Genomic DNA, 16,491 nt, shown 5'->3' with positions numbered 1-16,491 from the left:
GAAGACTTCCAGCCAAGCTAACCACAGACTCAGGAACATCCAAGCCCCCTTGGGAACAAGTAGACCAGCAGCACACTCCAAACCAGTGTCCATGTCCCTCTCCTCACCTCTGACTTCAAGAGTGTTAGCACGGATTTCCAGCAGTGCAGCTAAGTGTTGAGGACCGAACTTCTCAAGATGCTGTGCTGTGCTAATCAAGTGTTCTGGTTTGGTTCCTTATCTATGACAACTGAGAGTGAAGACAGGCCATACAGAAGAGGGTAGGGAAATTAAGTCCCTCTGGTTGGCAGCGATAAGCCTCACCTTGAACTGTTTTTCTAGTCGTGTCTTCCCTCCTATGCCAGGTATGAGGATGCTGTTAACGTAACTATGCAGCTGGTTTGCAGATACTTCAGTCTCCTTCCCAAGGATGGCTTCCAACAAGGCATCGTGAATAAAAATGTACTGCTCCTAGAAAAACAAACAGCATGTCACGTAGGCGCTTGGAATAAACTAAACAGCTGGCTTTAACTGAGGGGTAGAGCACACTAAAGGAAAGAGTGTGCAAAACAAGCCACCCATGCAAATAGTGCCAAATCCAGAATAAACATTTACAAGTGTAGCACGTACAACTCTGAAGAAGTCAAAAGCAAAATCTGAAGTTTCTGGTCTAGAAAAAGAGAGACATTCCAGTGCAAAAAATGCCTGGTGATATATTCATTTTTTACACAGATATAACTGAAAAATCCATTTTCATTTTGATTATAACATAAAAACGAACATAGCTTTAAATTTAACCCCACTGCAATCTTTACCTCTGTCTGGACGAGGTAGTTGCGCTGTGTCCTGATATGTTTCAGGAAACCCAGGACATTAACTGTGCTTTTGTCTTTTATCTGTTGCAGCATACTGTCTATCACAATGTAGGTACCAGTTCTGCCAACACCAGCACTACAGAAGACATAAGAGAAACCCATGTAATACAGCCAGACCAAAGTAAATGTTCACAATGGCAGAACAGAACTAAGCAAATATTCCTGTTGACAGACTTTCATTTCCCTGCTAGCCCCAACCATGAAAGTTTCTAAACAAAATATTTTGGTTTTCTGGGAATTTTACCAGGTATATATTTCCTGATCTGACACTTGGCTGTCCTGTCGCCACTGCTGTTGTTACTGGTGTTGGCTAGAGGAAGCCATATAGAGATCCACCCTATGCCAAACTGCTGCTCTCCTGGACCACCAAGGTTGCTCCAGGCTGTGGGGCCCTGGTTGGCTTCAGTCTCGAGGTAAGGCTTAAGCTTCACACTGGAACTGTAATCCTGCTCTGGAAATGCAAGCGGTACCAGCACTACAGAAAGGCGTAAGAGGGGGCTAATCCTGCCGAGGCAGGACTCCTTGAAGGGGAGAAGGGCGGTCCTGAGCCCAACAGAGAGGGTGGAGAGGGAAACTCTCCAGAGCTTCTCAATTTCTGCTCAGGAAGGACCTCTAACCCCCATCATCCTCTCCTCTTCATTATGGTGCTGTACAGCCCCCTCACACGCAGTGATGAAGACCGCATCCCTTAATTCATTTAAGGGAAATCCTCTGTTGACTGCAAGTGCTGGTGAATGTGAGCGGGGCTCAGTGGCAATCGCATGCCCAGGTGTCCGTCTGTTCGCATGACTGGTTGCCAGCAGAGGTAATCCTGCCCTGCCCAGGCACGGAACGGCTCCGAACAAGGAACTGCACAACCACATCAATGCAGTGCTCGGCAGCTCAGTATCATGACACAGGATTTTGCTAATGCAGCTGGGAAGCTTTTGCATTGGAGCTGTCTTAAGATGTAGGCAAAGCAAGCTCCTGTCTACCTGCACTCCACGGGGCTGGCACACTCCGTCTGTGTTAATAACTTCGGGCGTTTGTCTTAGCTGGCGTGTAAGAGCGCATGCTGTGCGCTAGGTATGCTTGCCATGAAGTAGTTAATCACACCCATCATACCTGCAGTGCACCACCACTGGTCCCATGTCCGGGGTTCTGGCTGCGGAGGATCTCCTAACGAAGGTTAGCACAGGCAGAGCGTACTCTGGCACACCCATGTCAGGCCACTGAGTGTAGTGATACTGAATAACCGTTCTCTCGTTCTGCCGCCCTTTGGGGTTTCCTTTCTGACCCTGTGTGCAAGGTGTGCACAGGAAGAAGAGAAAGATTAGGGAAGAGAAGCATAGAAAGACAATCCTACTGGCTTGCTTGGCTGAAAAAGTGCTGGATGCTAACAGAAGAAATCTTCTGCAGCCCTGCCTCCTGCTAGGTGGAGACAGAGTTCACGGAAAAATACATGTGGGAACAAGTAATAACAGCAGTAACTGTGACACCGAAGCAGGAGTGAACTTGAGAAAAAGAAATACAGGCTAAACCTTTTACCAGGTTCCTTGTAATCCTGGCTTTGCTTACCTATTTCTTTTCCACCTGCTACTTCAAGTTGCCTATGCAAACGCTGAGTTTTGCTCCTGCGTGCCTTGCATCCTACACAAGCCAGAAGGCATTTGGATGAGAACAGTGAAGGCTTTACTCACCTTTTTCATCTTTGTGTTCCTGACTGTGAAGCGGCGCACCGTGTAGCAGGCATGAATGTTTGTGCTCTTCAGCGTGACGATTATGTTGCCATACTCCTCGCTGTTCTCTGACGGCCAGTACTGATCGCATTTTCTCTGAACAAAGACAGAGTTGGGTGGGTTGGCTAAGGGTTTGAGCTGCTTCTTTATATTTGTGTTTAGAGCTTTTTAAAAAAAGTAAAATCATGGCTAGCTATGTATCCCTCTGTTACATTAGTTATAGATTATACATCAATATATGTCATCCCAAACCATTTAAAAACAAAATCTGCCCACGTGATTTGGGGAGGTGGTAAGGACCAACTGCTAACAAACTAGAAAATCTCTTACTCTTCCTTTTTCAACAAGGTTTGTGATCATGACAATGATTCCAGTATTTTGTTCCCAAATCATCCTCCAGAAATCTTCAAAGGTAGACTTTAAAGGTCCCTGGGTAGCAATGTAGGCTTTTGCTTTGTTGTAACCCTTCAAAGAAAACCATAATGCCAAGTGAGATGAAAGCAATATCATGGCAGACATATTAATATTTTAAAGGTAACAAAGAAAGGTGCTTCTCTCATTCAGAATAGCAAGGAATTTGTAGCAAAAATATCAGGCGAAGTTGGAAAACACAACCACCTCACAAGTGGCAATACTTCCTCCTTGTGGAAGGATTCAGAGTTAAAGAAAAAACAATTCGAACAACTTACATCGACATAATTAGCATTAATGTAGTCACTGTGCTTAGAATCTTTTCCTGGTAAAGGCCTTAGCTTCACCCTGCTGTGATCATCTGCAGGATGAAAAACAGAGCAGAGAAGCATTAAGGAAACACAGTGCAGAATTGCAGGTAAACATCCCATTTCCTCGGTATTGGAGTTGCCCTTATTAATACATGGAAGAAACTGGCCTTGGATTGGAGTCAAGGGGCAGGTGGGAGTACCTGTTCTTGGTCATCTGCTCATGGTAGCAGGTCCTCAGGCTTCACATCCCTTAAAGTACGCGGTTCGTGCTGGTACAGCTTCTCTTTAAAGGACACTGGAGCCTCAGGAGCACGATCTCTAGGATCGTCCACACCACTCAGTGCAGCGTGATTCAAAGAGCCAGGGCACCCCACAGGGCTGTGTAACACCACGCGGAGACACTGGCTCAGCTCTCACAGGCAGTAAAGCTGCCTTTGCTTGGCTCAGTGTCTGAGCTCATTATCCTCCACTCGGTGCTGGGCTCAGACAGCTCTACTGGCTCCGGGAGCTGAGTGAATGTCCTCACTCCTTCACCACCCTCATCACACCAAGCAGACAGACTTTAGGGCACACTCTTTAGCTCCTCTTTTTGTTCCACTCAAATGCTTGACTTCGGCTTAAATCAGAAAAAAATCGCAGTCCTCCTCCTGCTCCTAGGCAGCAGCATTGGGCTGGGTGGCACTTCCAACACATGCAGAGACGAGACATGTGGGCTAACTTTAAGCATGAAGAATCTGGTTTCAGTTGCCTGCCTTGAGCACCAATGCGGAGAGAGAGGTTCCTCCAGGGGCAATCTGGAGGACTGGAGTGCCTGCTCCAATTCTCCTCCAATGGTACTTCTCTCCCTGTGCCTAGAGGGACCAGACATCTATGTCTAAAATCAGAGCTGGGACAACCGCAATGAATCCCCTTGCCCCAGGCCACAGAGCAAGTCTTTTACAGGTCTGGGAATTGGTCCTCAGCCGACACCTTGATTACTTCTAAGAATCTGTTAGAGACGTGCGTTTCCTTCCTGTACCCTCAAAAACATTCAAGATTTATTGCAATGTTTATGAACATTGTGAACTTTTTATCAGAGGCTCTCCATCTTTGTTCCTAAACCACAGTGACCGCTGCATCTGCCATTCATTCCACATCAGAGAACGATATGGAAAAAGTTACCGCATTTCCACCTCAGACCCGCAATAATCTGCATTCTAGAGCAGAGTCCAGATTTGCAGTTCTCAGAGGAATACAGGCAAAGCCTGCACTGTGCTACAAAGATCACTGTTTGTCCAAGTCGTACACACAGCTGAAGCAGTTTGAAATACAGCAGATTCACTCTGTAAGATTTAGCACCTTTGGGATTATAAGGGAATCCCAGGGATCATCAATAAAACTCTTTGCTCCACCATGCACTTCCCTTAGGCCAGTTTTCAGACATTAGTGGGCAGAAGAGCTCTGATCATCCATTTATCCCAGTTATTCCTCCACAAAATTTCATACCAAACTGATTCTTCTAAAACTACACTTGGACCAACAAACTACAAATATTTTAAAACAAAAGCTGGAGTGAAATCCTGGCTCCAGAGAAGTCAAAACGTCCACTGCCTTTAGGAGGGAAATGATCTCCCAGCCACACTTTCACATGTTTATTAATTACTGTACAATAACGTAACCTGAAGCCATCTGCCTTTTCCAGTCACACACAGACACACTGTGAGAGGAGAGTGCCTTTTCGGGCTGATTCATTGTGCTTACTTACAGGCTAGGATGTTGATGTATCTGTTCTTGTGCTTGTTGTCAGGGTGGTTGGAATGCTCTGCAGTGATGTTCATGTCAGCCGTACAGCGCTGCACTTCCTAGGCATAGAAATTATTCGAATGGAAAATGTGGCAGTCCAAAAAATTTAAGCTTTATCTCTTTTTGCAACAGCTTACAGCAGCCATGTTTAAAATATCGATATCTTAATTGCTGGATTGAACACAAAGTCCTTTGGTGGTGTCCTGTATGACGTGGTCTGCTTAAATCGAGCCATGTTAGCTGCTCCCTGGTGTGCAGTCATGCTCCTCTCCACAGACCCGGTGACAGATGCACTTTGGGCACCCTGCGGGCTGACTGTCCCCTCTGACCAGCAGTCCATCCATCTTCTGGACTGCACCTCTTGTGATGCCCCACTCTGTCCCCTCCTGGGAAGGGAAGACAGAGTCCCTCAAAGGCAAGAGTGGCCAGTGCAGTGTAAGAAACTAAGCGCAAAACCCACTTCAACAGAAGCCTTTGACCGCTGGACAACTTACCTGCTTATAACCTCTCAAAACAGGGTTTCTGACATTTCAGTTTGGCACTGACCTTTTGTTAGTTCTCTACAGAGAGATGCCTTTTATAAAATATAAATAAAATAGATCTCTGAAGTTAACAGCGAGTGCTTTAAATACCACTGCTTGGACACTGATTAACAGCCCACGATATAGCGAAAAAGATAAAAGGTTGTATCCACGTGTATATACATTTACAAAGCAGAAAGAGGCCAGGCTTGCCAAGGTGTTCATGAAGCTAGAGATGCAGATTTCTGCCTAGTTGAGGCTATAGGTTAGATACCTAATTCCCATTGATCTTTCTAGTTCTTAACCTACCCCTTACTTACACTGTCCAAGACCAGAATACAGAGCTATTGAAATGGGGCAATGGAGGGTTTTTTCTCTGTTCCCCTTGGCCAGACTGTCCTAGAGAGTTACACACTTCAGAGACTGTCTTGCGAACTGAATCACTAAAACTCATGTGTGATACCACCTCCAAGATATATTTTCTTGTGTCTATCTAACCACAATCTTCCTGAAAAAGCTAAATCCCTTTTTATCGCTAGCATAAATACTCTTATTTTAAAAACACATTTCTGAAAAATATATCAATGTTTGGAGTTTACAAAGTTGTGGAAGACACTATATTTATTCAAATCTTTTGTGAGTCCCAGAAATTGCACGAAACAGAACCAATTTCCCCCAAGGATATATGGAGAAGTGCCAAATTACTTTGTACTTCAGGCTTTAAAAATAACAGTATAGAACCTGCCTAAGAGGCAAAGTCATTAGGAGCTCACAGCTGCTACAAAGATCACAAGCTAAGTGACAGAGAAAAATTATCAAGAGAAATGCTATACAAACAGCAGATGTAACAGAGTTCAGCATTATGCAGACATTTCACAAAGGACTTGCATAGCAATTTTGATATCTTCCCCAGCATTTACATTTTAAAAGTGCAAAGTATACTAAAACCTTGAACGTTTTATAGCTTTTATATCCGCATGACACTCCCAAATAACAATTGCTTCTCTCTCTCAACCCCCCCTCCATAGGGAGAAACATACTACATTCAAGGAGACAAGCTGAGCAAAGACAAAGAAGAATCAAGCAAAACTCTCAGCTGGCCCTAATAGAATTTTCATAGTTCCATTTCTATCACAGAAATAAAAAACACATTAAAGTGTGTGCTTCCCCTAATTCTGCCTGTCAGCTCCAGTAAGCAAGGGACTTCTGATTACACAATGGGCAAGATCAGTTCAGCCTAAGTCATAACCGGAAAAGCAGCACTACTTACATGTTAGGTTGATTTAATGTAATTTTGTTTTACCTTTTTTTGCATTTAGAAATCATATAACACCACTGCTGTACCATTGTAGGTCATTCCTAAAAAATAATCCCTCGCTTCTGAAAAGCCTCACGTCAAACTCTACACTCCTGCATCATTACAAAATTCTTTTTTAGAAGTTATTAGCATTGAAACATTTATGCCAAATGCTGTAGAATTTAATTCAGATGAATCCAATAAGGTTCTGTGGAGAATACTCTAAAAACTTATAGAATTTAATAGGGAATTACCTCCCTGCTAAGGAATTTTCTCTGACAGTTTAAATACTACATAGTAAATGTATCACTTTCTATTAAATTCTATAGGATTTTTCCATAAGGGAATTGCTGGTGAGGTTAATCATTTTAATTAACCTTTTTATGTTGATGCTGACTGTTTTCTCAACTGTACATGTTCCCAGCTGGCCAATATAAAGTTAATAGAAGAGGAAGATTAAGCTAAGACGGTGAAAAACACAGCAATGGAAAAGAAGGTCTGATGCTGTGAGAGCTGATCGTCTGAAAATGGCTTTTCAACACATAACATTCTAAATGATTTTTAATACTCTGGAAAGCTGCTATAATGGTGGATTCCTATATCTGCGCACTGCAAAACATAGCAAAAGGAGACTGCTAAAGAAAAGCTCCCTGTTGCCAATGCACCTCAACTCTTTTTGTCTTTTTAAAAATCAATGTAGAACAATAAAAGGCCATTTTGACTTCACCCCCGCTCCCTGTCCAGGACACAACCAATGCTTTGGGATGCTGAGGTTGTCCAACGAGAAGGAGCCTGAGGACATCCTCCAGCTCCATGTTTGCCACTGACAAGTTTGGCTGTGCTGCACGGACGGATCAGGCTGAGAGCAGAGGGTGGTTATCCACGCTGTCTTATCCTCCCAGGTTCATCTCTCCAAATTCTAACAGCAAATTACTAAACCACAGGCTCACCCCACCAGACAGTAAGGCATAAGTTAACATTCCTTTGTTATTAAAGTCAAAAGTGGTTGTCTTTCATCAATGCACAAAATGCTGCAAGAAGACAGGACTAGTTGCAGCCTGTTATCTATGCCTCTGTTCAGAGTATTATTTACCCTTTGGCAGAAGAGGACAGCCCGGTGTTAATAAATATCACCCTGGAGGAAGTTCCAAAAAGTCACCATCCTAATTACGCCATTTTACCACATTTATGTATATTACATATTTACTTTCCCAGCACTTCTATTGCTTATGCAATGAACACCCTGGGATTTCTAAATCTTACCAGCTACCAAGTCTTTCATTTGCATTTAAAACATCACCATGATTATATTATTATTATAACTTAAGTTTGCCGGCAGGCCACCAGGTCAGGTCTGATGCCAGGCTGCTCAGTGCAGCCTAAACAAACTCTTCTCCAATTAGCACAAAACCACTACGGGCACCTTGGAGGACAGATAGCACCCGTATCACCACATCCATAATTCATCCACAAACTTTTCAGCTCTAGAGTCTTTTCTTCAGCTTTCCTTAATCCTGCTTAGCCTCTTCCACTGATTTTAACGGCGGCTGGCTAGCACACTGCTGCTCTTCACGTTTAACTTTGCAGAACACATTACTGTCCAAAGATGAATGGATACAGGCTCTTATCCTGTCCTTTCAACTTATCATTGACAACCCAAGAAACCAAAGTACATGGTTTCAATTGACCGTTAGTTACTGTAAAAAGTGTTCTAGTCTATGCTATTATGGCTAATTTACCTTTTAATTATATTGTCCATGCTAATGCTAATTGGAATTTGATACACCCAGGTTTAACGACCCATTTTCATTGCCTTTCTGAAACAAGTTACAGATTAGTTTCTTCTAAACTTCAAAGAATTTCCATTTAAGTGTAAAATCAAACTGCTCCAGCGTCTTGCTGGCAATATAAGGTTTTGAGCAAGAATTTTTGCCACAGTGACTGAGCAGGAACTCAGACTCTTGATTTGGCCTTACGCAGTGCTGCTGTTGTTTCCCATTACTTCAGTCTGATGTCCTAGCAGGGGCTGAACTGTGAAAGCCTATGAATAGCAATGAGGAGGAATCATGAACAAAGAAAGGATCCTAATCTGAAGGACTAAATTAGAGAAGATCCATAGCTATGTTTTGATATTATTGTGATATTTCTCAGCATGAAAGCAGCTAGCTCATCCACCCCTAAAATAATTTTTGATCTATTATTTTAATCCCAAATTAGAGAATTCTGTGGTAGTGCTCTTGCTGCTTGTTTTATCACAGCAAACACGAAGACGGCATACCAACAGAGACAGCAGATAGTATTTGAAGATATCCCACAGGAATAGTGTAGATTTTTGCGATAATTTAGCACTAGTATAAACTCTCCAATGGCACTCAAGAGAGAGGTGAGCTGGGGACAGCCTAGAAAGAAGGGGAAAATAAACCAAACGAACTCAGCGCAGGCATAACAGTGGAGGAATCATGAATAGATAGCTAAAAATTCCTGTAAATGAATGAGAGAGGAGGGGATGGATGGTGGAGGACCGTTTGCTTGCGGTATCCTGCCCTTCATTAGGCAGGGAGGTGTGAGAGTCCAACTGAAACCTTGCATTGCCCGTGTGCGGCTACGGCTCCTCTGAGCGGGGCTTCCAGGCAGAATCTTTCGGTATGGCTGCAGTACTATGGTTAGTAACAGAAAGCCCAGATATCTGAACTTCTTTTATTGCTTCTCTTCAACTTTATCTGTTAATTCACGATGCCAGTTTCTTAGGGTAGGTCGAGCGGTGAGATAAGAATCGAGAACTCCAGGAAGACCCTCTTCTAGAGCAGTCCTTCCTCCTCCAGCTTCACAGTGCTGCTTCCCTTTGGTTGCAGTACAGCAACGCACAGGCTGAGAATACCTCTAATTATGGCAGTTTTGGGCCAGGGTTATAAAACATTTCCCAGCGCAGTAATGTCTGCTAGCAGCATGCTTTTGAAATGGCATCTTTCTACTGCCAAATTCCTTGGTGTAAATGCAGTTATAAGCATGTGTCTGGTGTAAGCTGTGTCTAATCTGTAAGGGATGCCAGTATAACTACACAGTGTTTTTAGTGTCTCAAGAAATGTGCAAAGTGCAGCGTTATCTGTCTTCAATGCAGCCCTTCGCTAGAGAATAACATTCTGAGGTCACCGGTTAAAAAGAGCTACTGACCCCTGCCCCAAGCAGCAGCAACCATGAGAATAACGTTAGCAAATCCCTGCCACATCACTGAAGATATAGATTTATGTTATTTTCTTATATTTCAGGACATTTAGAAGAAGGTGCCACTGGAGTATAAAGATATTTTCAATTTATGTGATGAGGGAGCTAGACAGCCTGCCTCCAAGTTCAGCGAGCCTGTTCAGACTCCAAATTGGCAATGAATCATTACACTCACACGGCCACAGGCAGGAGAGGTCTGCGGAGATTGCATTCACCCACTCTAATCGCTCCCGCAGCAGCACTGACCAACCCACTCCAGAATTAGGGAGGAAGGAAATAAAACTGTCTGATCTCAAAAATCCAAATACTGCATTGTACTATAAAAATTCATAGTTAGCTTTGGGGATGGAGGGTGATTTCTTTCCTTAGTGTTCCTTTCTTAGAGCAAAAGGACACCACTACTCAAAAAACTTACTGTGTTATTCCAGTAACTGGCCAGGGGGAGGGAGTGAAAAGGTTTACTGTGGGAGGTGGCACTTCACACTCTTTTTGATACAAGAATTTGGAGGGCACATGCCCTATATAGTCAGGCTATCAGGGGAACAGAAGATGACAAATGTGACATCAGTTTTTAAAATGAGATCCAGAAGGGATTTCAGGCACTACAGCCCACTAAATCTGACTTCTCTGTGGGGCAAACTGCTAGACACTGTAATAAATAGCAGAGCTAGTGAATGCCTCTAACACACTGTGGAGAGGTCCCTGAAGAAGTCTTACAGGTAAGAACAGTCTGGAAAAGAACAGTATTTGGATTTCCAAAACGTTTGTGAAAAGACCTCTCAGAAAACATTACTTAAAAACCTGATCCGGCTTGGAGCAAAAGGAAAACTCGCCTTGTATACCAACAGGTCAGAGGTGGGACTCACCTGCCCAGGAATTGTCAGTGTTCAGACTTCACCAGTGGGACCTTACAGGGACCTAACCTATTCGTAAATGGACTGCAGAGGAGACAAAGTGTGTTTATGATACAAAATTATTCAGGATAATTAGAACAAAAGCTGTTTGTGAAGGGAAGCAGAACAATCTCGCAATACTGAGTAGCTGAGTGATAAAATGGCAAATGAAATTCAATGTTGATAAATGCAAAGTGATGTACTTGGGAAAAACAACCCTAACTATACATACATACTGACAGGTTCCCAATTTGCTATTGCCATTCAGTGACAAGACCTTGGGGTCACAGCTGATAGTTTTCTGGAGGTGTCAGCTGAGTGCTCAGTAGTTGTTAAAAACAAATAGTATGTTAGGAAGAAGGAAAGTAATAGAAAACCAAACAGAAAACATCACTGCGCTCCCACAGAACTCTGCAGTAAACCCACTCATTAAATACTGTGCACAGTTTCGGCCATCCCATCTTGAAAAGGATATGGTAAAGGCAGAAAAAAAGGTACAGAAGGAACAAGTCATCATAAGTCTAGAATGGCTTCCTCAAACAAACAAATTAAATAGTTTAGACTTCTTCAGAGTTGAAAACAGATGATTAAGGAGGACTATGAGGGAGGCAGACAGAATCATGTGAGGCATTTAAGTGAACAGGGATTACTTTGTAATGCAAAAACTAGGAGGCACCAAGAGAAGTTATTAGGCATGAGTTAAAAGCAAAAGGAAGTCTGTTCTTGTGGAACAAATTGTAGAATTCATTGCCATGGGATGCTTTGGACACCAGAAGTCTAGAAGGGTTCAAGAGGCAATTAGAAATTTATGGAAGAAAGGTCTATCAAAGACTATTAAACATAATGATGCCAAGAAAATCTCTGGCTAGACAAGGAGTAGATATTATCTCTGGCTCAGGAAGCCTCTCAGTCTCTGTTCAGTCTTGCCACCAAACCCTGCCCCAGTGCTGCCCTGTAAAAATGTGATGCCTCAGCCTGTATGCTATAGCAAGAGGGTGCTGGAGCCGTCCGAGAGCAAGCCAAAAAACCTCCTTGAACTTTTTTCAGTATTAGGTTGAACAAATTCCAAGGTAGAAATCAAAGAGTTATATCAGACACCAGAACTGGCAATGCAGGATTGTGGACTTTATTTTAAAAAGCCATTTGTTGTTCAGTATTACATTGGGCCCTATATTTCTAGTTTATATAAAAAATTGAAAATTCATAGGACTCAAAGGAAATCTTAACAATTCTGTATATACAAGAAAGCCCAGCTATCACCAGACAATAAAGCTGGCTACTTGCAATATGATTACCCAAAGGGACTAAGGATTCATTTTGGATGTACTTTCCAAGGAAAGATTTGTGAGTTCAAAGTCCTTTTTTCCTCTGCACATAAAACCCTTCCTAAGTACATTCACTAAATATTTACCTGTAATTACAGCTCATTTTAAGAGGAAGAGGGACTATTCACACAGTTTGCTTTCAAAGGAATCTTCAGGTAAAGACCAACTCAATACAACCCACAACACACTGCCAAAAACACAGGAAGAGACTTACACCAAAAACTAGCAACAAACAAATGGAGAATGTTTACCTTCTACATCAGGCAGAGTGTGTGTGTGCGTGCCTGGCTTAGTCTTTCCTTTCACAGGTTCCACTATAAATCTCCTGCCACAGAAGAGATTTTTGATTTTTTTTTCCTTTAAAAAAATCCCATGTGCTGGCTACCTTTGGGAAGACTTATTTATGCTGTAGTATTGGTCACAGTTTTTCAGCATCTCCTTGCCATCCTATTCTCTCTTCTTTTTAGATGCAAGAAGCAGATTTTTTTGTAAAAAGCTCATATGACTGCAGAACCTAATACCTCTTTTCAGGAGTTCCCCAGGCATGAAGGCATGATATGGCTGTGGTACCTTCCACCCGAGGCTAGCAGCCTTGTAACATTGGGTTTTCTGTTTCAGCTGGAATCCTACTGTTTCTCCATAAAACATTAGCTACGCCCACTGTAGCTGGCAGATACAATTCCAGGACATACACCACAGCTGGATCTGACCAGACATGAGAATTTACACCCCTAGCCATTTCCAATAGCTACTGTATAAATGTAACCTCAGGATCCTCTATTCCTCAGCCACTTTCCAAACTGGGATTCTGATCTCTGGGTCAGTTTAGGCACTTGAGAAACATTTCACCTACAGGCTCTGTGAAAAATCCCGGGTTTCTCTCCTCTGTCCCATCGCTGTGAACCATAAGGAAGAAAATCAGGCCCATGAGGCGTCAGCAGGGCAGAACACAAGCAATGAAAGGGAGCCGGATGGTTTATCCCAGACAGTGATTGCCTTGTTCCTATTCCTTCTCCTGACTCTAGGAGGAGATTTCATTTACTCTTTAGGAAGCTGAGACCTCAGCTATGGAGAAATACATCTGGAGTAGCTATACTTACTTCAAAGCAGACGCTCCAAATTTTAAGCCAGCACGGAGAATAGAATTTGGCACACGCAGTGCAGTCGGAGGAGTTTAACTTCCCTTCAGAGGGGACCCTGTGCTCCCCAGAAGAGGACTAATTGGCCAAAGCTATCTCTCCGACTGGCTGCCACAGCGTGGCACTCGCAGCAGGGAGCTCCAGGAAGAAGGGAAAAATAAGGCTATTAGAGCAGTGTTTTTCTTTGCTAAAACACGGGCGGAAGGTGTCCAACATTTGTTAATAGCAGTGATTTTGCGACAGCTGAAGCAAAGCCTGCTTAAAGCCAGACCAAGTTTACAGATGTGTTGCTGATTATTTTGAATAATTAAATGGTGTAAAACCCAGCTGTGATGAATAGCGCTGGGGTCGCAATTCATAAATAATTGAGAAGAGTGAGTCGCATTTGATCATCCTGATCAAATTCTACTCTCTGGAGAATAAATGTTTGTCCTGAATACCATCAACATTGTTAAATGCCTCAATATTCCTGCTCAGCCATCCAGCCAGCAGTCAATTGAACTAAATCACTTTAACACCTTACACATTTGCCTTCCTCATGAATACAAAATGTTTCTAACTTACACAACGGTTTTTGGGCATCAGACAAAGCAGCCGCTCTTTATAGACAGTAACCAAACAGCAACAATAAATGTTTTAAATGATCCCATTAAAAAAAAAATTCCTGCATACAGTCTTGTCTTTACTGCAGTAAGCAAAGAAGCCGAAGATATTAGGCCACCTATTTTGGTTCATTGCCTTGTTTGTAAGCAGAGCTGCCTCTCTGATTCACATGCAGCGCACAAACACACCTCCTTTTGCTGGTAGGGAACCCAGTAGCACATGCAGCATCATTTCCTGGGGCTCCTCCTGCTTCTCAATATTTCCAAAAGTTCAGCAGTGACTGTGATTAGACTGAATGAAAGAAATGCCTAAAAACTAGCCAGAGAATACCGACTTGTGCATATTAAGGCCTGACTCTGCAGCCCATCCTCATACTGTGTGATGTTTATCATGCTTGCACAATATGGGTTTGGTAACGTAGAGGTGGAAAACTACCTTCACGTCATTGGAATTACCTCCAATTTGTACCAGATTTATAAGTCAGAATCTGTCCTAAACAGTTAACAAATGCATAACAGGTATGCAAAATTTAAAATAGTCAGATTAGGTAAATACCACCAACTAAATCCCGAAGCCTTTCTCCTTGTTTTACTGGAACAAAATAACCAACGACTTTAACAGCAATCTTTCCTGGCTGAACAGAGCATGAACAAGGACTCCAGGAACTGACCCATAGTTTGGGTTTTCATAAAAGACCACATTCTACTACTTTTACTCATAGTGAACACTATTTTACTCCTTTTGGGCTACTCAGGGGGTATGTGACTTCTCGGTGTGACTAAGAGGAGCAAATTCTGGGCCAACAAGAGTAAAATAATCTGCAGATTATAAGAAAAGCCTGGGGTTAAAAACAACTGCTTGTATCTTCATGTTGTTCATGGGGAATTGCAGGCAGCTTTTCCAATTTAATAAAAACCTAGGAGGGTCACCCCTTAAAGGCACCTTAAAGGTGGTTAGAAAGCATCTGTAAATGTCCAGTCCCACATTGCTCGTACCTGGTGGCAAATTGGTATTTCCCTATTTCTTCTGATACATTTGAGCACTGCATTTACCTGACATGGCAGCATCACACAGATGTCGCATGGTCCCTAACTATTAATACACAATTAACTTTAGGAAAACAACATTTTATTGGTGGATCATTAAATCGTACCTCAAAGTCTTCCGAGAACCCATGCTGGTTATTAGAATACAGCTCACTGATGTGTTTAACGAACTGCTTGACTGGAATTGCTTCCATATCATCTGTAGAAAGAAAGAGATATTCAGAGTTGCTATTTGTCTCATACATAAAACTTCAGGAGAGAAAGTCTTCGCTCTATCACTTAGATCTGAGTTGCCAGAGGCAGAGCTAGTTCAACATGCAGTAACAAGAAATCTTGATAAATCTGACCAATTTTGAGGTAAACTCTTCATAAACTCATTTCTAATTCTAAGCATACAATTATGAATACTGAAAGTCTATTCCCTGGGATGCTAATTTAACAAAGTCCAATTGAAGTTCAAGGATCATTTAGTTCTTGTTCACAGTTTGAAGATGGCTGTGGATGGGATGAAGAGGCCTCCTTGCCTTCCACGTTTTATAAAAAACAACAGAAGAGACCCAAAATAGGAAAGTACAGTTGACAATTGCCCCCAGTAAGTTTCTACTGGACTGAACAGAGACACTGGCTTTTCTCCTGCAAGTTATTAACTTTTTCCTTTTTACACAATGTAGAATCCAAATGGACTTGCCATGAAACTGTCTCTGAGCAAAAGAACAGGCAACACAACACCCACGCTAATTTGAGTTCTCTCTCATGCCAGACACTATTCATAACACTGAATATGTATTCCACCGGACCATTTGTTCTTGCTCAGCACAGTGCAAATTCCACCCAATATACCAATAAATCACCCACAGACATTTTCTTAAAAGAAAGAAGACAAAGGCTTGAATTGAATTAAAGACAAACAAGACTGTTTCGAGCACCTGGGACTCCGGACAGATTCTAATAAAGCTGGGGTGTAGGATGGCTGCCTTATTTCTCTCTTTCTCTCTCTCAAAAAAGGCCTAGATGTTGTTATAACCACCACTGCAGTTGGTGGAAACACTGTGCTTGCCAAGATTCATTAGTTAATATTTTCAGTCTGGCATTTAGAAAACGTAAATTGCTATACAACTGTGATTACTTTCAGCATGTGAAATAATCTATTGCCTGATGGCTACTATTGTCTGATTGCATGATTTTATGGCAATACTCTGGTATTTATATATTCCATTTAATATTCTTCTGAAGATTGCATCCAGTTTATGTTTACTCCCAGTAATTCAGTAGTGTATTTTTGCTCCCATTTAGCAGCCATATGGTTTGGTGCTACAGCTGCATTATAATCTGGATTCTTTTCCTTTTAAACATCTACATTATGATAGAA

The 16,491-nt window shown here is 42.3% G+C and overlaps 1 protein-coding gene across 2 annotated transcripts in view; it reads right to left on the bottom strand.

Annotated features, from left to right (window-relative positions):
* Positions 1-16,491, bottom strand: part of PTPRG (protein tyrosine phosphatase receptor type G) — a 413,686-nt gene that overhangs the window by 12,240 nt on the left and 384,955 nt on the right. For both annotated transcript variants that reach the window (XM_030043864.2, XM_030043866.2), the window contains 8 exons: positions 15,230-15,321; positions 5,039-5,135; positions 3,262-3,344; positions 2,903-3,037; positions 2,534-2,668; positions 1,959-2,131; positions 795-930; positions 304-450 (listed from right to left, as the gene is read on the bottom strand). In XM_030043864.2, the coding sequence (XP_029899724.1) occupies positions 304-450; positions 795-930; positions 1,959-2,131; positions 2,534-2,668; positions 2,903-3,037; positions 3,262-3,344; positions 5,039-5,135; positions 15,230-15,321 (998 nt within the window). The remainder of the gene's footprint in view (positions 1-303; positions 451-794; positions 931-1,958; positions 2,132-2,533; positions 2,669-2,902; positions 3,038-3,261; positions 3,345-5,038; positions 5,136-15,229; positions 15,322-16,491) is intronic.

Source organism: Aquila chrysaetos, chromosome 20 (genome assembly GCF_900496995.4).
Source record: "Aquila chrysaetos chrysaetos chromosome 20, bAquChr1.4, whole genome shotgun sequence".
In the NCBI taxonomy this organism is placed as follows: domain Eukaryota; kingdom Metazoa; phylum Chordata; class Aves; order Accipitriformes; family Accipitridae; genus Aquila; species Aquila chrysaetos.
Note: the sequence above shows the minus strand (reverse complement) of the source record. Positions and strands in the feature narration are given on the sequence as shown.